This window comes from Rattus norvegicus, chromosome 19, assembly GCF_021556685.1.
Source record: "Rattus norvegicus strain SHRSP/BbbUtx chromosome 19, alternate assembly SHRSP_T2T, whole genome shotgun sequence".
In the NCBI taxonomy this organism is placed as follows: Eukaryota; Metazoa; Chordata; class Mammalia; order Rodentia; family Muridae; genus Rattus; species Rattus norvegicus.
In genome coordinates this window covers 9,998,288-10,022,078 of record NC_141552.1, presented here as the reverse complement: position 1 = coordinate 10,022,078, position 23,791 = coordinate 9,998,288, and the positions used below count along the sequence as shown (strand labels likewise).

At 49.8% G+C, this 23,791-nt stretch overlaps 1 protein-coding gene across 2 annotated transcripts; it reads left to right on the top strand.

The window, feature by feature from the left end:
* Positions 1-4,336: 4,336 nt before the first annotated feature.
* Positions 4,337-22,114, top strand: Drc7 (dynein regulatory complex subunit 7). 2 transcript variants are annotated; one of them, NM_001434078.1, is given in 18 exon segments: positions 4,337-4,391; positions 5,211-5,440; positions 5,746-5,920; positions 7,127-7,252; positions 7,784-7,942; positions 10,939-11,097; positions 11,280-11,498; positions 12,209-12,334; positions 14,338-14,410; positions 15,160-15,288; positions 15,438-15,566; positions 16,622-16,842; positions 18,176-18,391; positions 18,952-19,062; positions 19,141-19,251; positions 20,219-20,413; positions 21,643-21,782; positions 21,866-22,114. In NM_001434078.1, coding segments are annotated over 17 exon segments (2,589 nt in total). In that variant the 5' UTR covers positions 4,337-4,391; positions 5,211-5,234; the 3' UTR covers positions 21,960-22,114.
* The last annotated feature ends 1,677 nt before the right edge of the window (positions 22,115-23,791 follow it).

Below are 23,791 nucleotides of genomic sequence, written 5' to 3'. Positions count from 1 at the left end.
AGCGCAAGGCCCTGGGTTCGGTCCCCAGCTCCGAAAAAAAGAACCAAAAAAAAACAAAAACAAAAACAAACAAACAAAAAAAAAAACAAGATGGCGCTGGCTTCCGCTGCGCCAGCCTGACTTTCTTTCAGGAGACTAGCTGTGTGCGCATGTGCAAGAGTGTGTTCGTGCCAAGTCTTTGCCCACCCTGGGGCATGCCAATGAAATCATGGGTAAGCGACCAATCAGGCGTGGACACGCCACATTAGGGTGTATATAAGCAGCGCCATTCTGGGGCTCGCTCTCTCCTCTTCAAGATGCAATAAACGCTTTGCTGCAGAAGGATCCTGGTGTCTGTGTGTCGTTCTTCCTGGCGAGACGTTGGGCGAGCAACGTGTGTGTGTGTGTGTGTGTGTGTGTGTGTGTTTCATGACAGAGGGATGCAGACCGATGACCAGCTGTGACCCCCGGCATGGCACCCACCAATGAAATTTTAGATTACCTAATCCTTCTAGAGAGTTGTCGTCTCCCCGCCCCCCCCCCCCCCCCCCCCCCCAGTTCCCTATGAGAAGGCCTGCGTGTCTTTGTCTGAGGTTGCCATTTTGGAGAATGGTTCACACACACACACACACACACACACACACACACACACGCACGCACACACACCCTGCCCTGCATGCTGGATGTTTCTGCAGAATAAATGCTCTTTGTCTTTGCACACTCTGGGAGTCTGGAGTTTTCCTTCAGCAATGTTATGTTCAGACCCTTCAAAGGCACCTGGGGAGTTCTGGGGCACCTACACCGACGTTGGTCAATGGAGGGACAAAGAGATAATTAGTGTGACTCCATACAGCAACAAGGTGAATCTTAAGACTACAACTTAGGGGCTGGAGAGACGGCTCAGTGGTTAGAGCACTGACTGCTTTTCCAGAGGTCCTGAGTTCAAATCCCAGCGACCACATGGTGGCTCTGATGCCCTCTTCTGGTGTCTGAAGACAGCTACAGTTTACTTATATATAATAAGTAAATTTTAAAAAGAAAAAGAAAAAAAGGGGTTGGGGATTTAGCTCAGTGGTAGAGCGCTTGCCTAGCAAGCATAAGGCCCTGGGTTCGGTCCCCAGATCCGAAAAAAAGAAAAAAGAAAAAAAAAAAGAATACAATTTGGAAAAAAGAATACAACTTAGAGGAAATGAGCTGGATATGGTGGTACACACCTTTAAAATTTTAAAATTTTATTTTTATTCTTTTGAGATTATAATAAAAATTACATTTCTTCTTCCCCCTTCTCTCTCTGCAAACTGTCACATCCCCCTCCCTGCTCTCCTCCAGATTCATGCCCTTTATTTTCCATGATTGTATTGTATGCATACATGTCTACGTATATACATAGATAGTCCTAATATAACCTGTCAGTCAGAATAATGGTACTTGTATGTATATTTTCAGTGCTGACTGTTTGGTACAGATAACCAACTGGTGGGTGTGCACCTTTAATACTAGCATTCAGGAGGCAAAGGCAGGTGATCTATGCGAGTTTAGGGCCAGCCTGATCTATATAGTGAAATCCAGACATCCAGGGCTACATAAAGAGACCCAGTCTTAAAAAACAAAAGGAAGGGTTGGGGATTTAGCTCAGTGGTAGAGCGCTTGCCTAGCAAGCGCAAGGCCCTGGGTTCGGTCCCCAGCTCTGAAAAAAAAAAAAAAAAAAAAAACCAAAAGGAAGAGAAAAGGGAAATGAAGTATGAACAGAGTATTGGCTTTGAAAATACACACATGCAGGCTGGGGCAGAGGGTCAAAGTGACTGCTGTACAGTTACAAAGACTGGGATTGGAGGGCTGGAGAGATTGCTCAGTGGTTAGAGCACTGACTACTCTTCCTAGAGGTCCTGAGTTCAAATCCCAGCAACCACATGGTGGCTCACAACCATCTGTAAAGAGATCCGATGCCCTCTTCTGGTGTGTCCGAAGACAGCTACAGTGTACTTATATATAATATAATAAATCTTAAAAAAAAAAAAAAGAAAGAAAGAAAGAAAAGACTGGGGTTGGAATCCCCAGACCCCTAACACTGGATGGAATAGTAGACAGCTCTGATCCCAGTGTCCCTACCCTACAGTGAGGTGGTAGAGATGGGAGGCCCAGAGCTAGCTAGCCTGGCAAGCAACAGAAGAGATGCTGCCTCAAACAAGGTGTAAGAACTGAAATCTGATATGTCCTCCGAGCACACATGCGTGCACGCACACGAGATTTTTTTTTTCAAAAGATTTATTATATGAGTACACTGTGGCTGTCTTCAGACACACCAGAAGAGGGCATCAGATCGTATTTACAGATGGTTGTGAGCCACCATGTGGTTGCTGGGACTTGAACTCAGGACCTCTGGAAGAGCAGTCAGTGCTCTAACCGCTGAGCCATCTCTCCAGCCCGCACACGAGATTTTTTTTTTTTTGTGCCAGCAAGTAAAGCAGTACTGATTTTGGAAAATGTGTGCCAGAGGGTGGTGGGTGGGAAGAGGGTCAGAAACCCACCTTCCACCCTTCCCACCAGCGGCACCGGTTTTCCAGTCCCTCTTTCGTCCCAGGTTACCTGGCCCTTCCAGGGACTCTGAATAATGATGGTTGCACATTCTTTCACCAGCTTCCCCTACTGAGTTTAGTCTACTACAGTTAGGAGAAGCTTGTTCTCCAAAGGCTTGTATGTTGGTCCTCGGCTCCTGGGAGGCGGTGGAGTCTTTAAGAGGTGAAGGCTTAGGTGACTGGAGGTGTGCCCATGAAGGAAGCCTAGTCTCTTCCTCTCTCAGTTCCAGCCCTGGGCCCTTTGCCACCCTAACACCATGATGGCACCACAGCGCCAAAAGCTACAGGGCTTGACTGACCTTGGTTCCAAACCTCCAAATTGTGGGTCAAACTTTCTCTATCTTTTTTTTTTTTAAGATTTATTTATTCATTATACATAAGTACACTGTAGCTGTCTTCACACACACCAGAAGACGGCATCAGATCTCATTACAGATGGTTGTGAGCTACCATGTGGTTGCTGGGATTTGAACTCAGGACCTCTGGAAGGGCAGTCAATGCTCTAACCATTGATCCATCTCTCCAGCCCCAAACCTTCTCTATCTCAAAGTTAAATTTCACCCTTATTCTTCACAAGCTGCATGATATTCCAACCAACAGGAAAAGCATTATGCTTTATTATTGAGAACTGAGGGGATCTATAATTCTATATTCTGATAATAACAGGACATTGGCAGTATTTCCCTGAACTCACTCCTAGCCCATGAAGAACCACTATGACCTTTATGGGTTCCTTCCTTCAAAAGCAAAGAGTAAAATCTTGTTTTTTGAGACTGTGTTGGTACAAAGACAAATCTGGACTAAACTATTAGATATTGATTGATAATTCTATTTTTCATTTTGAGTGTGTATATAGCATGTACATGTGTGCATGAACGTGTGTCAGTGTAACAACGGAGTATGTCAGGGTGTGTGTGTGTGTGTGTGTGTGTGTATCCCAATGTATGAATGTGTCAGTGTGAGAGTGTGTCAGTGTATGTGTGGGTGTATATGGATGTGTGTGTCAGTGAGTGTGATGGTCTGAATGAGAATGGTTCCTTTCTCCTGTGTCTGCTTCAGCTAAACGTTCGTTCCTTCACATGTTTGCCCCAGCAGAACACCATCCAATACAACTGACTTTCCAAAGAACCCTTAAGTTCCCACTTCGGAAAGTAGTCAAATAATTGGGAAGTGATGATTTTAGCATTTGCTACTTTTGTTTTTAATATAACGACTTCGCACGGCGGTTTGAGGGACGAGACTCCCATGGGCTCGGATATTTGGATGTTTGGTGGTCTCCCTTTGGGGGAACTGGTTAGGATTAGGAGTGGTTTCAGTGGGACGAGGTGTGTCTCTGGAGCTGGGCTTTGAACTTTCAAAAGTCTATGCATTTTCAGGTAGCTACCCTCACAACCCTCATCTGGCGCCTGTAGATCAGGACATTAATGCTTAGCTACTGCCCTGGTACCATTCCAGCCTCAGCCAGCCTGATGCCATGCTTGCTGACATGATGATCGTGGATTCTAACCCTCTGGAACCTTGAGCCCCTTGGTTGCCTTGCTCATGTATCTCTCCACGGCAATAGAAAAAGTAAGACAATTCACTGGACGTTTTCAATCGTTTAATGATGCTGCATTTGACAACTGGCTCACAAAAATCCCTAAAAGTTTGGTGATTGTCTGCTGTATTCTCTAACTCTACCTATACCACCCAGCACGCGCACTATGGTCGTAGTGGTGGAAACTGGATCCTAAGCAATCACAGGAAACTACATTTCCCAGAAGCCTCCTCTCCCAGGGCCTGCCCTCTGTTGTTACCATAGAGACAAGTAACAGATAGTAAGGCTGTTCTTGGAGGGTAAGGAGGGAACTGGGAAATGGGGATGGCTGGATAGAGAGGAGGAGGGACCAGGGAAGCAAAGTATTCCTTCCTGGAGTCTCCCTGCCCTGACCTGTCTGTGAAGGGTTGTTTTGTGGAGAGGAGAAGGTTGCTGTTGGAAGGAGGCTCTGGGAGGACACTATGGGTCAGTCAGTAACAGAGGAGGTAGCCGGTGTGGGGAGTAGTGTTGTAGGTCTGGACCTCAACCCACTATAATGGCCCAACCTTGAGCCCCAGCTAGAGCTGGTCTGCCCACTGACACCTTAATCTTTCTGTCATGTTTCTTTCCTTGCTCTCCATCCCCACCCTTTCCTATCCATAGCTCCCTTCTTACGTGGGTTTCAAAAGCCAGAAATACGTGGGTTCCAGTCAAAGATCTGCTCTCTGCTGGCTCTCTGTTTGGATGATTCTTTTAGACTCTCTAGTCCTTGGTTTTCTCACCTGTAGAATGGGTCTCATAGGACTAACTACACCAGAGTCTCTTCAGGATGAGGGATATCATTTTTGTGTAGCCCCAGGGCTTGGCACACAATAGGTGTCTAGTGAACTGTGAATGTCTTGAAGGTGCGTTACCCACTCCTTGGTTGTCTCCCTTGTGCCTGAGAGGCAGCAAAGGGCTTTAAAAACCAGAGTATGCTGCTGGGTTGGAGGTCTGTCCCTTGCTGGTGGAGGGAATGCTTCCAAGGGACGTCGTACCTTCTCTGTGAGGAAAAAGTACTTCTGGCCACTCTGCATGCACAAGTGACTTCTTCCTGACAGATAGCAGCCATTTTGAGCATATTTGCTTTTTCCCTGCAGAGATACTCATCCCTAGTGATCAGGATGGAGGTCCTGAGAGAGAAAGTGGAGGAGGAGGAGGAGGCTGAGCGTGAGGAAGCAGCTGAAAGGGCGGAACGGGCTGAGAAGGCAGAGAGGGTGCTGAAGGCAACTGAAGTGAGCAAAGAGGGGATCATTCTGAGCCAGGATGACCTTCGAGACCTGGAGGAGAAGCTAATGGCCATCGAGATCCCTACCCCAGCTGATCACTCGTGAGTATCCGGACTTTCCACCCAGTGCTGGCACAGTCAGAAAGGACCAAGGCAGGATGCCATAGAGAGGTGTGATTCAGTTTGAGGTTCCACTCCCAGATTCCTCAACCTTCCTCCAGCTGGATGATGGGAGCAACCTTTTGCGGCCTCCATTACTTTGTGTAGGAGTGAAAGTGTGAGTAGTGACAGTCTCACGTAGTTGTGAGGATCAAATGAAGACAAGGCAAAGTCAAAGACAGCTCAGGCACTGTGGGGGTTTCCTGGGGGTGCCAAGCATGGCCTCACTCAGATTATTGCTATCTCAGGGTTATATGCCAGGTCCCCGTTGATGTCACCAAGCTCCCTCCTTCCTACACTACCAACTCATTGAAGGAGGAACACTTGCTGCTGGTGGCAGACAACTTTTCCCGCCAGTACAGCCACCTGTGTCCGGACCGCGTGCCTCTCTTCTTGCACCCACTAAACGAGTGCAATGTGCCCGTAAGCCGGGGAGGGGTGTGTCTTTGAGGGCAGGGCCAGAGTGGGAGCAGGGAATGGGGCTGGGCCTGGGAGGTACACCCAGTTCTCCACTGTCTCTGGGTCACATCGCCGCTGTCCTGCAGAGCTGGAAACTTCTGTAAAACAGCTCTGGCCTGTCAGACAGAGGGACATACAGACTACTGCAGGGGGATGCCAGCCTGGGATCTGAATTGGAAGCTGTGGATGAGCCTAGGGCCTGACACCTAGTAGACTGGCGTCCTGCCACTGAGCTGCATCCCCAGCTTTTAAGTCTTGAGTTAAGGTGGGGTGTCACTATGTAGCCCAGGATGCCCTCAAACTAGCTGTGGCTTTCAGTGTTGCTTACTAACCAACATAGGAGACCTTCCGTGCCTGTGTACAGGGCAGCCATAGATGAGGGAAACTGAAGCCTGGAGAGGCTCAGGGAGCTACCTGGTGCCATGTGGCGGGGAAGGGCCTGGTCTGCTCCACTTTGTCCACTTGCTTTGCTTCTTCCCTTGAGGGGTTGGTACCTGCTACTGGAGACCACCCTGGTCACTAGCTATCCCTGCTCAGAACCTCTGTAAGCCTCTGAAAAGGCCTTGTCCTGGTCGGAGTTCTGTGGTTTTTAGCTCTTATTGTGCAAGCTTAGATAATTCACTTAGTGCCTTAGTCAGGGTTCTCTAATGACACAGAGCTTATGAGATATCTCTCTATGTGAAGGGAACTTATTGTAATGACTTACAGTCCGTAGTCCAACTAACCCAACAATGGGCCGCTCTGAATGGGAAACCCAAGAGTCCAGTACTTGCTCAGTCCCATGAGGCTGGGTGTCTCAGCTGGTCTTCTGTATAAACTGGAGTCCTGAAGAAGTAGGTTCCCACAGAGGTGCTGGCAAGTAAGTGCAAGCAGGGGGAGAAGAACGAACCCTTCCTTTTTCCACTGTCCTTACGTAGGCCTCCAGCAGAAGGTATGGCCCAGATTAAAGGTGTGTCCTACCACACCTGGACATAGAACTTGTTTTGTCCCAGGCTGGCCTTGAACTCAGAGATCTGCTTGCCTCTGGGCCAGCGAAGGTGGCAATGGCCAATGCCAGAGACTGCCCCACCACCCTGAGGCCTGTGAACCAGGTCTCTTCAGGGTTCCCCTGAGAATTCAAGAAAAGAGGCTAGACCAGCCAGGGTCCCTGGCAAGATCTCTCATTTGCAGAAGTTCGTGAGCACCACCCTGAGGCCCACCCTGATGCCCTACCCTGAACTGTACAACTGGGACAGCTGTGCCCAGTTTGTATCTGACTTCCTTACCATGGTTCCACTGGTTGACCCCCTCAAGCCGGTAAGTGCTACTCCCTGGTTACATAGGGCAAGCCTGGGTGATAGACGGTCAGACAGGCTCCGGCCTTCTGAGAACACCCTTAGGGGAAAAAGAGAGAGAGACAACCACTGACCCAAGGGTACATAGCAAGCCTAGTCTCTCTCCTACTAGATTCTGCCTCAGTCTCCCTTTTTAACTTTAGGAGGGACAGCAAAGAGCTGGGGGATACCAAACTGCCTAGAGCCTTCAACCCCATCTTTGGGCTTCCGAAAGATTCAGTCAGCCTATCATTGAGAATGGAGGGAGACAGGAAAGAGGGGCGAATAAGGAATCGTTGATAGAGGATGAGGAGAACCCCCAGTTCCTTAACATGGCGGGCACATGTAGGTTACGTGGGTCTGTTTGTGGCACGTCCTCAAGAGGCTCTGGACGCACCGGGGACCCTTCGCCTACGAGTGGGTGGTTGAGCGGTGAGCGGCAAGGGATCTGTCGAACTGATGGGTGTGCTGTGTTCAGCCCACACACTTATACTCCTCGACCACCGTGCTCCAGTGCCAGAAGGGGAACTGCTTTGACTTCAGCACCCTGCTCTGCTCCATGCTGATTGGCTCCGGCTACGACGCCTACTGCGTCAATGGCTATGGCTCACTGGACCTGTGCCTCATGGACCTGACAAGAGAAGTGTGTCCACTCACCGTGAAAGCCAAAGAGGTATGCCTGGCGCGTGGCAACCCAAAGAATGCACAGTCCTGGGAGCGCCCATCCCTCCTTAAAGATCGGGGCGCTGCCCTGGCCATCCTCAGAGAAAACAAAAACTGGGTCTCTGCCCTGATCATTCTCAGGGAAGTGAAGACTGTCTCTGCCCTGGCCACCTTAGGGAAGTGAGGACTGAGTCTCTGCCCTGGCTGTCCTTGGAGAAGCAAGTTCCCATGTAGGCTGTCCTTATACTTATGGGCTCCTGCCCCATCCCTGTGTATCCACTGTTGCTCCAGACTCCCTGTTGCAAACCTTCGGTGATTTCTCTGTCCTCGGCACCACCCACAGCCCACTTCTCCAAACTACGGTCCCTCTTTCCTTGTCTTAGCTCGGTTGAAGACACTGTGCTCCCACTGAGCAAATTTCACGACTCAAACGGCTTCTGTCTTATATACAATTATCACAAGTTTACCCACTTCCCCTTACGTCTGATAAAAGCCTGTCTGGTCCTTTTTTTTTTCTTTTTTTCGGAGCTGGGGACCGAACCCAGGGCCTTGCGCTTGCTAGGCAAATGCTCTACCACTGAGCTAAATCCCCAACCCCTGTCTGGTCCTTTTAATGGTGGGAAACAATGGCCAAGCAAGTGCTTGATTCTGAGCCTTCCTCCCAGACAGACAGACACACATGTCGGCGCCAGCACCGACACGGTACCGAGAATCGGGCGAAAGCCTACGGGATGAAAGAAACACGAGCACACACACACACAGGTTATCGTGTCAAGCCAGGAGAGGAAGAGAGAGAGAGAGAGAGAGAGAGAGAGAGAGAGAGAGAGAGAGAGAGAGAGAGTTTCCTGTAACTTTATTCACCAAGTCTCCAGGTAGAAAATAACTGGAAATAACTGGGAAGCACAGTGGGAAACCCTGGCTTCCTGGCTTCTGTAACAAAAGACCGACTAGGAGACCTGAATTAATTAGGGAGAAATCCGAGAAGACCAGCCTAAATCTCAAGGATAAAGGCTGAGGAAGCAAAAGGCAGAAGTAAATTGACCACCACCCAGGTGTGGTCCAGGTGTGTCGGTTCCACATGCATCAGCCGGGCTCAGCAGAGGTCATGCAGTGGAGACACCGGGTGTTTACTACTTGGTCTTTTCTTCCTGTGCCGTAAATACATGGGAGAGGCCTCTGTCCAACAATCCCACGACTTCTTAACTGTGGCCATGCAGTTACAAAGCGGCCAGGCCCAAATCCAATATGGCTCACTACACACACACACACACACACACACACACACACACACACACACACACAAAGAACAAGCATGCTACTCTGAGCTACATCCTCAGCCCGTTTAGTAGGGGAAAGTTAGTGAGTGACACTGGAGTTTCCTGTCTGCTTACTAAGAATGTATGCTCACCAGCGTCTCTTCAAACAAAAGGAGCACTTTTCAAATTTAAAAATGTTGAGGCTAGCGTATGAAGTGCTGAGGTCATAGGTAATGAACATATTATGTATATGTTTCATGCCAGAATCACACAGGCAAAAACAACAGCAATAACAATAACAAAACAACGACAAAATAATCTCTTTACACTTGAACACACACCATGCAGTGCACAGGAAGAGCTCTGAGCATGGATTCCAGAGGCCCGTGACAAGGATCAGGTCCCTCTGAAGCTGAAGGATGGAGATCCAGGGGTCTGAAGCACTGAGCAGGGGTCAAGGGAAGAACTCTCCAGGGGCTACTGAGGTGGCCTTGGGGTTTCTTGTGCTGTGAGGGGACACCATGACCATGGCCTGCTCCTCCCCCTCCGGTCCGCCACCCCACCCCCCTCCCCCGGTTTTTCAAGACAAGGTTTCTCTGTGTAACAGCCCTGGCTGTCTTTGGACTTGCTTTGTAGACCAGGCCAGCCTTAAACGCACAGAAATCCCCCTGCCTCTGCCTCCCAAGTGCTGGGATTAATGGGACCATGACAACTATTAATAAGGAAAATATCTAACTGGGGCTGGCTTACAGTTTCAGAGGTTTAGTCCATTATGGTCATGATGGTACACAGGTAGGCATGGTGCTAGAGAACGTCCTGAGAGTTCTACATCCCAATCCACAGGCAGCAGAAAAAGAGAGAAAGAGATGCTGGGCTTGGCTTGAGCATTTGAAACCTCAAAGCCCACCCCCTAGTGACACGCCTCCTTCAATAAGACCACACCCACTCCAAACAAGGCCAAACCTAATGGTGCCACTCCCTGGAAGCCTATGGGGCCTGCTTTTTTTTCAAACCACCACAGGAGGAATGAGCAAATGCTCTCTTACATTTTTAACCTTCCATGGCCTCTGAGCTTCTCTCCTGGCCTTCTTGTTTCAGAGGCAATGCAAAGAATCAAATTTATGTCAATAAGTAACGAAGGCAGAGAACTTTCTGGATGACAAACAGGTTTAATGTGGGCTTGGGCTGACTTGGTGGCTATTCATGGCACCCTGGGTAGCTGGTGTTTCCCCTCTTAGTATACAGAAAACGGAAATGGCGTGGTTAAGAGGAAAGTGGGGTAACATCTTTGGAGCCACCAAAATGTGATAACATGTTTTGGAGGATGGAAGCCTGGGTCTGATCCCCAAGACTGGAGATTGTATTTCTGTCACAGCCATAAGCCCACCTCAGCAGCTCCTGGAGAATTCTTTCCTGGGAACACATATCATCATTTCGTACTTAATTATATACACATGTGCACACGCATACACGTAGAAACACACACACTTTTCCTTCCTGGCCCAGAAAACTTAAAACTTGGAATCAGTGTATGAAGTCTCCCAAGGATGACCCCTGAAAACTCTTACCCCAGACTACCTGCCCCACCCTCTGTCTGGGATCCAGGTCAACTGGGCTGCACTTGCATTCGTGCAAGCTTATTTGAGTTTGTGTGCGTGCTTAAATATTCTCGTGCTAGCCCTCGTCTGTCCCATTAAGCCTGTGTAGAGTGCAGGTGGAAGTTCGACTTCCCGCTCTTCTTGGGTGACAGATAGTCGCGAAGAAAGAGAAGGTAGCGCCTAAGAAATATGCCGTCAAGCCGCCCCGGGACCTGACCAGCAGGTTTGAGCAGGAGCAAGAGGAGAAGAGACTACAGGCGATAAAGGACCAAGAACTGAAGCGGCTTAAGGAAGAGGAAGAACGCCTCCTGGTGGGTCTCCACGGGCATGCAACCCTGCCATAGCTGGTTACGTGGGCCCAATGGATAACATATGAGGACCTTCTCTTAAGATTCACCAAAGCACCCCTTATCCGTAGAACGCATTGCATTTCTTTGGATGAAATCTCACCCAGGGTGCCCTAAAGAGCGAACCACCCAACTTCCCTGTGTAGGAAGCAGAGAAAGCGAAGCCTGACCCCCTGCATGGCCTGAGGGTGCACTCCTGGGTTCTGGTGCTGTCGGGAAAGCGCGAGGTGCCTGAGAGCTTCTTCATCGACCCTTTTACCGGGCGCAGCTACGGCACCAAGGATGACCACTTCCTGGGCATCGAGAGTCTCTGGAACCACAAGAACTACTGGATCAATATGCAGGACTGCTGGAACTGCTGTAAGGTGTGCGGGAGTTGGGGGGTGGAGACCAAGGATGTGGCCCGTGGGTGGTCTGGCCACACCCCCCCCATAGCAGGGTTACGTATGGTAGAGATGCCAAAAGCCGCACCCCCGGCTCTCAAGGGCCATTCTAGCTATATGACCTTCCCCAGTTTGTTCTGTGCGGTTTTTTTTTTCTTTACACACCAGAAGAGGGCATCAGATCCCATTACAGATGGTCATGAGCCACCATGTGGTTGCTGGGGTTTGAACTCAGGACCTCTGGAAGAGCAGTCAGTGCTCTTAACCACTGAGCCATCTCTCCAGCCCAGGATAGGAACTTAAAGAATGAAAATTCTTTGATTTACAGTTCCAGAGATTGGAAATCCAGGACCGAGATCCTGGCAGGGCTGGTTCCTTCTGAGATCTCCTGTAGCCACGTGGTTCCTGGTTCTTCCCTCCCTTAGTGACCTACAATGTCTTCATGTACAGGCTGTCCCCAGCAGGGGGCACTGATGAGTCTCTTCTGGACATGCTATAGGATTTCTTCCTTGGGATGATGGGATGGGAGTGGGGGCCTCAGTTCCCCTGATGAGATGGAGAATGTGGCTGGACTCTTAGAGACTGGATGGAGCTGACATTCTGCAGAGCCTCAAGTAATAGCCATTGCCCCTTAGGAGCAGGCATAGTTACAGGGTGCAGGGGGTACACTCAGTTGGTTCCCCCTCCATCAGGACTTGATCTTTGACCTGGGAGACCCTGTGAGATGGGAGTACATGCTCTTGGGGACCGATAAGCCTCACCTGTCCTTGACTGATGATGACGACGAAGGGCTGGATGACGATGAGGACGAAGATCAGGTGAGTCTGGTAGCATGGGGGCGGGTCGAGGGTCCTCACTCCATTTTGGGTCAGGCAGCCTGACAGACATCCCTGAAAACATGTGCGTGTATGGGGGGTGTCCAAACCTATCAGTCATACACTCTTCAACGCAGAGGGGTCTGTAGAGCTCTCATTTTACAGATGCGGTGAGCATCCCAGAACCTCTCAGGAGGTTAGGGGAGGGACAGTACTTGAATTCAGTCTCTCCCGTCTGGAACTCTGATCAAAGGTTTGGACAGTTCCTTAGAGAGACCATCTCTTGGAGTGGGAGCCCTAGCTCCTCTTTAACCACCATGATGATTGTTCTATCAAGCTAGGCCTTTCCTTCTGATCCTATTAGGTCTTCTAAAGACCCCTGGCCTGGGTATCCCGTCATCAGCCTTCTGTCTGTCATCTTTCAACAAGGGGTGTGTGTGGGGTGGGGTACTTCATGCATGGGGTCCTGTGTGAGAAAGGAGAGACTAGGAGGCAAATTCCCCTTGCTTTGGGAATCTCCCATGCCTTCTTTACATGTAAAACTAGGGTGAGGGTCATGGTCTGTGTTTGGTATCCATAGCAACAATAACACATGTATCTGCTGGCATCGCCATAAGGGAAGCCCCACACTCCCGGAGGCTAGAAATTCAGGATCAAAGGTGCTAGCAGGGCTGGTTTCTTCAGAGATCCCCTGGGTTTGCTGATGGCCATGAACACCGTAGTTTTATCTGGCCCCCCTCTCTATGAATCTGTGTCCTAATTCCTTTGTCTCATAAGGACACTTTGCATATTGTAATAGGATCACCTAAAGACCCAATTTAGACTCCATGACCTTACCCATAAAGACCTGACTTCCAAATGCAACTGGATTCATAGGTACTGGGGGTGAGGGCTTTAGCACATGATTTTAGAGGTAGGTTGAGCAAACCCATATCAACAGGCAACACTGCGGGGACAGGTTCTGTTTCTAGTGCGGAATCTGAGTTCTCTCATGTAAATCTCTGCCTCCTGAGTAGCCAAGGACAACATATACACAGCAGGGCCAAATGAGACACTGAAGGACCCACCCAATAAGTGAGAGATCTGGGAGCCAAACCCCAACAGTCTGGTTGCCTATCTGGGCTCTTCGTGGTGACTGTTCAGCTCAGAAGGCTGCCTAAGAATGACTGAGGCCACCTTGTCCTCCCTCTCCTCGATTCTGAACACTGGTGTCCCCGTTTGCTGCGGGGCATAGACCAGCAGTGTGTACCCTTCAACCTAGGAGCCTGCTCCTTCTGGAAGCCCTGTCACACCCCTGGAATGAGAATCCTGGTCCCTCCAACATGGATAGATGATACAGCCTGAGCGCCAGCTCTCAGCTGTAGGGCCAGGCCTGGGATTCCAGGGTTGTCTCAGAAAAGTCCCTATGTCCTCTGCTGACTGAGATGACCTTGTGTGATCTCAAAAGAAGTCACAATTAGATGAGCACGCGTCCAAGGTCTGAGCATTGTCTATGGCAAAAAGAATACACACAGAAAATCTTGAGCTTGGTTTGAGGATCACTTGTCTAGACCAGGCCTATTTCACAGACCTTGGAAGAACAGCCAAGACTTACAACATCCATTAGTCCTCCCAAGAGGCCTAGTTAACAGCTAAGGAAACCTAGGTTTAGAGTGGATGAAAAGCTTACCCAGCCCTCCTTACCTGGTACTAGGTCTAGCCAAAGGTTTGGCTCCCTCTGACTCAGGATCCCCTCTCTGAGTAGCCGTCATGGCCACAAGTGGTTTGGCTGGAAGGGTGGGATTTGAGAACAGATGCCTATCATCTTAGACCAGGCAAGTAGGGACTAGGCAAGTCCACCCAAACCTACCCCTCTCCTCCCCTATCCTGGATCATCTTCTGACTTCTTGCTTTTCTGGGGGAAACTGACAGCCCCCTCAGCAAGTCTGAGTCTCGGGTAGGGGACAGAGCTGCACCATGGCCTCTGCTCTAAATCCCTGGCCAGCAACCACCTCTTTTCCTCACAGGGCAAAGAGGAGGAGGATAAGAGCTTTGACATGCCGCCTTCGTGGGTCGCCCAGATTGAGATCACTCCAGAAGGTCTCTGTCATTCACTGGTTCTCAGCCCACAGCTCAGCATAGAGGCTTCCTGTGCCCTTCTTTCCACCCCTCTCAACACCCTGCCAGCTCTGTGCACAAAGCCTCACACTGTCTGGCACGCAACTAGACTGTTAACATCATGAGTGCCAAGGTCCGGGACATGGCTTCTTCCCTTCCCCAGAGCCCCTGTTCAGAGGAGACCATGGGCAGAACATGTAGTATATAGTGCAGTGGGGCCAGGCCACAGGAAAAAATAGGCAGAGAAGACAAGAGAGTGGGCTATCTTTTGCCCAGTGTCTACATAGGCCCACCTGGAAATGCCTAGACTCAGAAGAAGGGCATTCCTTGGCTGTTCCGGCAGGTGGCAAAGGTACAGAAGTAGTCATGAACCCTGGGGTAGGAGCACCCATTACATCCTAAATAAGAATAGAGGCAAAATGGGTCTTAAGAAGTAGTGGCCATTGGGGCTGGGTTTTAAAGGACCAGATGTCATTCTAGCACATTGTTCTCAGTGGTGAAGGCCTGGCAGGGGAAAGGAGTGGCTGGATCACAGATATGATTCTCGGCTAGCTCTGGGATGCTGGCTGACCCAAGAATACCTTGGGAAGAGTTGAAGCCAGCCCTGGTGAGTATTTTCTTCCTCCTTGGAGCTGGTTGTGGGCCTGGAGGCACTTTATAGGCAATGCAGAGAATGGATGAGCATTCGGGAAGGGTGGAAGGAAAGACCCCAGCTCCCTCTACATCCACAGAGTTTGAGACCCGTTGCCCCAGTGGGAAGAAAGTGATACAGTACAAGAAGGCACAGCTGGAGAAGTGGTCCCCATACCTCAACAACAATGGCCTGGTATGTCGCCTCACCACCTACGAGGACCTACAGTGTAAGTCACGTTGGGGGGCACAGAATGGGGGAACAACCAAATGCTATGCTTGGCAACTCTGAGTAAATCACTTCTAGTTTTTTAGTGTCTGTGTGGCAGAGGCCAGGGGAGCTGATTTGCCTACAGCAGCCATCTTTGTGTCCCCACAGGTACCAAGGTTCTGGAGATAAAGGAGTGGTACCAGAACCGGGAGGACATGCTGGAGCTGAAGCACATAAACAAGACCACGGGCCTGCACGTGGACTACTTCAAGCCAGGCCATCCCCAAGCCCTGTGTGGTGTGTGGATCCCATTACTGGGCAAACCAAGAGCCATGGGGGAGAGGTGTTTACATATAATGACCCTGATGGGAAGAACCAACCCTAGGTATCACTGAGGTCCTTGGGTGGCAAGCATGGGCATTACCTCTGACTCTGTAAGATAAGGTGGTGTGCAGGCAGCTGAGGAAGCTCAGGAAAGGAAGACACCATGGCCATTGGCTCTCTAGGAAAGTCAAAGCCAGGGCCACGTGCTGTCTTCTGGCTGGGATCAGGCTGGAACCTCCACCAGAGGGCACACAATATGGGCCACATGTAAAGAGTCTAAGAACGATGGGCAGTAAAGTCAACCAGCACCACCAACAAGGCAAATGCAGGAGCATTGTACGGCTATGGCTAGGAGTCCATGAGGTTGGGAAGAGGGGAAGGAAAGAAGATGCCTCACGAGATCCATGTCCTACCCCAGACTTCAGCAGAGAAAAATCTGGAGCCAACACCACCTGGAGATATACCAGCCACACTTGGGAGTTGAAAAGTTCAAGATTAAACCAGAAAGGACCAGGCCACGACCTTTGTGTGAACAAATGGTCCTACCCTGACATGTGTGCCGGGGGTTGAAAGTGGCAGAAAGCTGTTCCCTACTGACATCAGCAGGTCGCTCTTTTCATAAGAGTAATTGAACTAAATGTATTACTGATATGGAGACGTCCTCAGTGGTAGAACACATCCTCAGCATGTCTGAGGCCCCTCGTTCCATCTCTAAACAGCAACCGTAACAGCCTTAAAATGTGAGCACATCTTGGCCCAGTGTTTCCTCTGCTAACAATATGTTCTTAGCAAAGGCTGAACAAGTACAGTAAATATATAGTTGTTCGTCATGGTATTGTTTATAAAAACAAAAAATCAGATGTAACTGTAACGCCCAGAAAGTAGGGGTTGGTTATGTGACCGATAACTAATGTGTACTTCAGAACTCCCTCTCCCTGGGCCTGGGATTGGGTTACAGAGCCAGCTGCCCCAGCTCTTGATGCTCACCCAGGCCCTTCCCCCTCGCCTCCCACCCCCACCCCCCTCAGTGCACTCATACAAGTCCATGCTACCTGAGATGGACCGCGTCATGGAGTTCTATAAAATGATCCGTGTGGATGGCCTGGTAAAGCGGGAGGAGACGCCCATGACAATGACCGAATACTATCAAGGGCGCTCGGACTTCCTCTCCTATCGACACATCAATTTTGGACCCAGAGTCAAGAAGCTCACCCAAAACAGCGCGGACTCCAACCCGAGGCCCGTGGTGGTGAGAATACACTTGGGCTTGGGGGACCGGCTGCCCACTGGCTCCGGCAGAGAGGGTGTCATCAGGATCAGGGAAGCCCTGACTCTGGCATGGTTATTAATGCCTGTGATTTTGCCAGGGTTCTAAATATGAACCAACCACTTAACAAATGCACATCCCTGGGCCTGTTAGGGCTAAGCTGCGTCCTCGGCCCCTAGGCAAAGAAGCAGGGTTTCCTCATCGGAATGAACAAAGACACACGTAATAACCAGACATCTGGAAATGTGTGAAACTAAAGCAACTTAAAAATATTTCAAATGACTTCTCTCCAATATTACAGTGGGCTGGTAGGTTTGTTCAAAGCAGGACAATTAATCCCAGCACTTGAGAGGTGATGACTGAAGGGTGGAGAGTTCAAGGCAAACCCTCAGCTACAAAGAAAGTCCCAGGCGGAGCCACATGAAATCCCATCTCAACGAGTGGAGGAGACAACTCACTCAGTAAAGGGTTTGCTTTGTGAACACAAAGATCTAGGTTTGATCCCCACGAAAACAGCATGGCATTGTGACTCGAATCTGTAATTTCATCACCAGGGAGGCATACGTGGAGTTTGCTGTGTGCCTGTCAAGCCAAACCCGTGAGGTCCAGGTTCAAGTGAGCCCAAGTTCTGAGACAGAAACCCTGTCTCAGAAAACAATCAGGAGAGCAATTAAGAAAGACGATGTCGGGGCTGGGGATTTAGCTCAGTGGTAGAGCGCTTACCTAGGAATCGCAAGGCCCTGGGTTTGGTCCCCAGCTCTGAAAAAAAGAACCAAAAAAAAAAAAAAAAAAAAAAAAAAAAAAAGAAAGACAATGTTAATCTCTGGCTACCACACAAATGTGTGTGTTCACACCAACACACACACACACAATTTATTCTCGATAGTCTTTTAAATTTTATTGCGATTTTGGGTGAGGGTTAGAATACCCATTATCAGCTGTTTTGCCTTGAATTGAGCTCGGTTTCTTCTAAGACGCTACAAAGTTCTTGGCTATTGAACTTCCTGACCACACACCAAAGACGCTCCTTTCCATAGTAAGGGATATCTGATAATGGGACAGGCTTTCTGGAGAGGTGGAGAGCTCCCCACCTCTAGAAGCAGACAGAGCAGAGTCTTGTGGAGGAAACTGGAAAAAAAAGCCCAACACCATGTGAGGCTGGGTCCTGAAAACCCACGGGAGTCATAGAATCCATTGTCTGGCCAGAAAGGGCCGATCACACCCCTGAACTCCTGGGTCTTGAGAGTCCTTCCCTCCTGCCCACAGAACATGCACAGAAACCCACATCCCTCCTCTGCGTGTTCTGGCCACACAGAAAATCACAGAGCAGTTCTTCCGCAATCCGGAGAAACCTGCAGACGAGGATGTGGCAGAGCGCGTGTTTCTGATAGCCGAGGAGCGCATCCAGCTTCGCTACCATTGCCGCGACGACTACATCACTGCAAACAAGCGAGAGTTCCTGCGGCGCACGGAAGTCGACAGCAAGGGAAACAAGATCATCATGACACCAGAAATGTGCATCAGCTACGAGGTGGGTTGGTGACCGCATGGCACACAGGATGGTTGGGGGGTGGGGGGCACACTCTGAGAACTGTGCCTGCAGTAACTCGAGAAACCCCAAGTGGATCCCCTGTTAAGATTACTCTGGGAAACCCATCTCTGTCCCTGGTAACTGGCAAAGCTCCCAGCCGAGGACCTTTCCCTTGCAGCTGCTCTGAAAACCATCCCATTTCCACCAAAATGAAAACCCAGCCAGCTGAGACTTCCTCGTGCACCTCCCTACCTGCACCTCTGGGGAACCTAGACCCCAGATCTCAGGGGCCTATCCTGAAGGTGGCAGGATAGTCTTATGCCCTAGAATCTAAGATGGCCTCACCTTCCTATTCTAATAGCATAACCGTAAGCCCCTCTACATCTTCCTTTGGTCCCTCTAAGTTACTATGTTCTTGTAGAGAAGGATCCTGAGTTGTGGAGAGGTTAAGCGCCTTGCTTGAGGTCACACAGCTAGGAAAAGGCAGTAGATTTAAACCAAATGGTCCCTAACCCTGCCCTGGGGCAGCCTCCCTGTCACTATGGTGGTTCTGGTCCCAGGTAGAGCCAATGGAGCACACCAAGAAACTCCTCTACCAGTATGAGACCATGATTCACCTGAAGAATGAAGAAAAACTGTCCCGACATCAAGCCTGGGAGTCAGAGCTGGAGGTAAGGTCCTACCAGACAGCAGAGGTGGCAGGGAGAGAGGGCCCTCGTTATGCATATCCTCTATGATGTCCGGTCAAGGTGCTGGAGATCTTGAAGCTTCGCGAAGAGGAAGAGGAGGCACATACCCTGACCATCTCCATCTATGACACCAAGCGCAACGAGAAGAGCAAAGAGTATCGGGAGGCCATGGTGAGCCTCCCTGCTTTCCCCGGGAGGCCATGGTGAGCCTTCCTGCTTTCCCCGGGTCTCCTTCCCTGGAGCCCTGCCTCCAGGGTAGGGAGAATATGGGAAGCGTTCGTAAGGGATGATGAGGGATGCCAACCCTTTGTAAGGCATGAAGTCACTGGTGATGTCAGGTGATTGTCCTTGTTGGCTATCACCTGCCGAACTGACTTGTGTCGATGAGTCACCCCCAAAAGGCATGTAAGATCCAGGCTAGGCGTGCTTACCCAAATGAAAGTGGCCAAATGAAAGTCTCTACCTTGTGTGGAGCATGAGAACTCCACGTCCACCTCTACCAGGGCTTCACTGAGGCTGTGTCCTGAACTGGGAGTCCAGCCAACAGATTCAGGCACAGGTTGAGCATCAGGACTCAGCGAAGCAGGGCTTTGGCTTTACCCGTCCCCCAAGCAGAAGGACCAGTCTGGGTGCCCAGGATCGATCCTAAATCCTCTTCACCAAGCAGTGAGGATCTCTAAAGTAGTTTGGAGTTGGCCTGACAAGGCTGGGCTTTGGAATGATCTTGGATCATAGAGGAAAGGGCAACTAGACCGCGTCTCTATGTTCCCTGGCTCCCATGTGCCCCAAGTAAGGCGGACCTTATGGGCAAAAGAAAAAAGTGGGAGCTCGGAGTCATTGCTAAGCCACCGCCATTCACCGTAAGTTCCCGCTGTGGATTGGCAAGGCCTGGGTTATGTGTTTTCCAGACGCGAGCTGGTCTGTTTTCAGACTGATTGATGGATTCATGTCAGATACAGGCATTACATGTCAGAAAGGAATAAACATGGATAAAGAGACAATCATGTCTCATAGGAACCCTACCCTGGGACCTGGATTTAGGGACTGGCTTGGTACTATATTACACAATGGACTCAGCTGCTTGGGAGGCCCCCCTGGATATCCTGATCGACCTTTCAGCTGGTTCCCTGGCCCGTAGGAGCGTGTCTTGCACGAGGAACACCTGCGGCAGGTGGAGGCCCAGCTGGATTACCTGGCCCCATTCCTGGCCCAGCTCCCTCCAGGCGAGAAGCTGACCCGTTGGCAGGCAGTGCGCCTCAAGGACGAGTGTCTCAGCGACTTCAAGCAGCGGCTCATCGACAAGGCTAACCTCATCCAGGCTCGCTTTGAGAAGGTGTGGCCAGGGCCCAGGCAGGGGGGTGACCTCACCATCCTCTGTCAGAAAATAGGACCTGAGGTCTTTGCTCAGCGCCTTGCAGATCTGTGAGAGACAGATGAGCAGACAAGTGTGTGTGTGTGTGTGTGTGTGTGTGTGTGTGTGTGTGTGTGTGTGTGCGCGCGTGGTCGGGGCTTCCAAATACCTGATTTCTTCTCTCCCCCACTCCCTTGTTATTGTATGAATGGATGAGTGGATGGATGGGTAACTAGGTGTAGGGGATGGGCAGGTACAGTTGGATATTCGGTGAGGATTGGGGTGAAGTGTAGGTGAATGAATGGATGACTGAGTGAGTAATGGTATGGATGGGTAACTAAGATGGGCAGACAGAGGGATAGAGGAGTGGATGGATGGATGGATGGAAGGACGGACGGATGGACGGATGGATGGATGGATATTGCATTATGATAGCTCCTAGTCCTTGGCCCATTCTGTGAGGCAGGTGAGGTGCATACTATATAATCCCCACGCAGAGAAAAGTTGGGTAGAATGGATTGCAATAACCCTTACTTTTAGAGACAAGCTGCTGGGGGCTCTGAGCCCATCGGCAACTCGTCTAGATCATGTAGCTATTTTGGATGTATGGGTGTTGTGTCTGCATACCACATGGATGCCCAGTGCCCTCAGAGGCTAGAAGAGCCTCATTGCATCCCCTGGGACTGGAGTTTCAGATGATTCTGAGCCTCCGTGTGAGTTTTGGGACTCTAACCCCAGTTCTCTGGACAGCAGGCAGTGACCTGTTTTGTTGTTTTTTTTTGAGACAGGGTCTCACTCTGTAACCTTTGCTGGCCTGGAACTTGCTATGTAGACCAGACTGGCCTTAAATTCACAAAGATCCATCTGCCTCTGCCTAATGAGAGCTGGGATTAAAGGTGTGCACCACCACACCCAGCTGTTTTGATTTTGAATGAGCTGCTAGGGGTGGAATCCAGGGCCATGCACTAACCTTACCCCTAGCTCTGACTGGCTGTTTTGGCCCCGCTCTGATTTCACGCACATGTCCTTCAAATCATGACTCCAGCAGTTCCCACCCACAGTAGTATTTTGTGACACTCTAACTCTGTTCCTTTCCTTGGGGGTCAGGGCTGGGACATTATCTTCTTGGGGCCACCGGGTCATCTATGGGCCTACCGCCCGGATGCAGATGAGTTCACGCCTTCCCCATGCTCATCTCTGTGTGCTTCCAGGAGACCCAGGAGCTGCAGAAGAAGCAGCAATGGTACCAGGAGAACCAGGTAACCCTGACACCGGAGGATGAAGACCTGTACCTGAGCTACTGCTCTCAGGCCATGTTCCGCATCCGAATCTTGGAACAGCGGCTCAATCGGTAAGGGGCAGAGTCAGGAGGACTCCTGGGAGCACTCTGATAGCTTGTATGTCCCTCACCTTCTCCTTCCTCACTTCGCTCAGGCACAAAGAGCTGGCTCCACTGAAGTACCTGGCGCTAGAGGAGAAGCTCTACAAGGACCCACGCTTGATAGACTTTGTGAAAGGCTTTGTTTGATGGTCCCTCACGGGACTGCAGCAGACCCTGCCAGGGGATGGACTCCCTCCCTTCTCCCCAGACACTGCGATCCTATACCAGCCACATCGCCGCACTTGCCTCCCTGTCCCTCACAGCCTCCCTCAAATAAATGGACTTCCTATTTGCCATTTATACCTCAGCATTTACAAGCTCCAGTCCCCACCGCCCTAAGTCTTTCTCCAGCGTTTACAAGCTCCAGTCCCCACCGCCCTAAGTCTTTCTCCGCCATTTTCTCTGCTGGATTATCAGGTGTTAAGCTCTCTCCAGATGGTTCTGCAGTCACCTGCCAACATCTGGTTAGAGCTCAAAGTGTTGATGGCAGGCAAGCTTATAGAGTGAGAGAGGCCCGGCTAAGGAGCACACCCCAGGACCAGGTGGCTTGATATCAGAGGACAAGGGACAGATTCCAAGTTCCTCTTCCATGTAACCACCTGTGAAATGGGGCTGTCGATGTTTTCTGAAATGTCTTAAAACACACAGAAAACTGGGTATAGTAGCACACGCCTGTAATCCTAGCAGGAGGTAGAGAAAGAGGATCGAAGATCTGTCCCAACTACCTAGGGAATTTGAGGACAGCCTGGACCACATGATGCTCTGTCTTAAAACAAACAAACAAACAAACAAACAGGCCCAAAACAAAACCAACAAAAAACAGAAAGTAAAAACAAAACAAAACAAAAAAAACCTTGCTTGTAATCTCAAGGGCATGACGCAGCCACAGCAGGTCTCACAGCAGCTGTGGTTGCCTGTACAACCTGAGCCAGTGACGAGGCAATCACGGATCAGGGAGGGACTCCTGGGACCCTGTCCCTTCTTGTTGAACTTCTGGCTGCTGCTGAATTCTGGTGCAGGGAAGTCATTGTCTCTACTCAAAGATGAGCCCAGTAAGCTTCAACACATAGTTCCAAACCCATGGTTAAAACCAGGGGCTCATGCCACATGTGGTGACCTTTAATTTCCTTTAATTTAATGCCTTTAATTTCCGCTCTTGGTCTCTGTCAGTCCAAGGCCAGCCTAGTCTCCAAAGTGAGATCCTGATACAGAGAGAGGAGAGAGGGGTGGTGGGAGAGATCTGAGGAACAGAAATAGGATGATCTTGGAAGAGACAAGTATACCAAGAACGCAGAATCTTGTCCCCTCCACATGTGGGGTGTGTGTGTGTATATACAAGTCCCATTCTTTGCCTTATTCTCTAGTCAGTCTCTCACTGACAACCAACAATCCCTAGCAATCCTCCTTTCTGCTCCCTACAGCACTGCTTACAGGCATACATGCAACCATGCCCAGATTTTTACATGAGTGGTAGGGATTTGAACTCAGGTCTTCATTCTTACACTGCAGTCACTCTTAGCCACTGAGCCATGCCATTTCTCTTGTTCCTAGGATGTTTTTATTTCCAGTGCTAGGGATTGAACCTCCTGCATACTAGTCAAGGCTCCCTATCCTGAGCTACATTCCCAGTCTTGTCCCAACTTAGAAGTTATTAAGTGTTTCAGGGATGATGAGTCATTTTAATATAGCCTGCATGTTAGAGGGTTATTTTAGGAGTGGTGACATTGATTATGTGACTAAGAGTCCTTAAAGAACTTCATGCTCAGTGTTGTCATAATTGAAGTGTCTTGGGATCTAAAATGTTCAAATGATTGTAGAAACAAAGTAGATATGGCAAAATATCAAAATGAAGAATTTGACTTTTTTTTTTTTTTTTTTTTTTAGTTAAAAAGTTGAGGGAACAGCAAACCACAAAGTTTTGATCAAATATTATTCTCCGAATCCAGGTCCCTTAATAATTACCAATATCTACTCAGTGT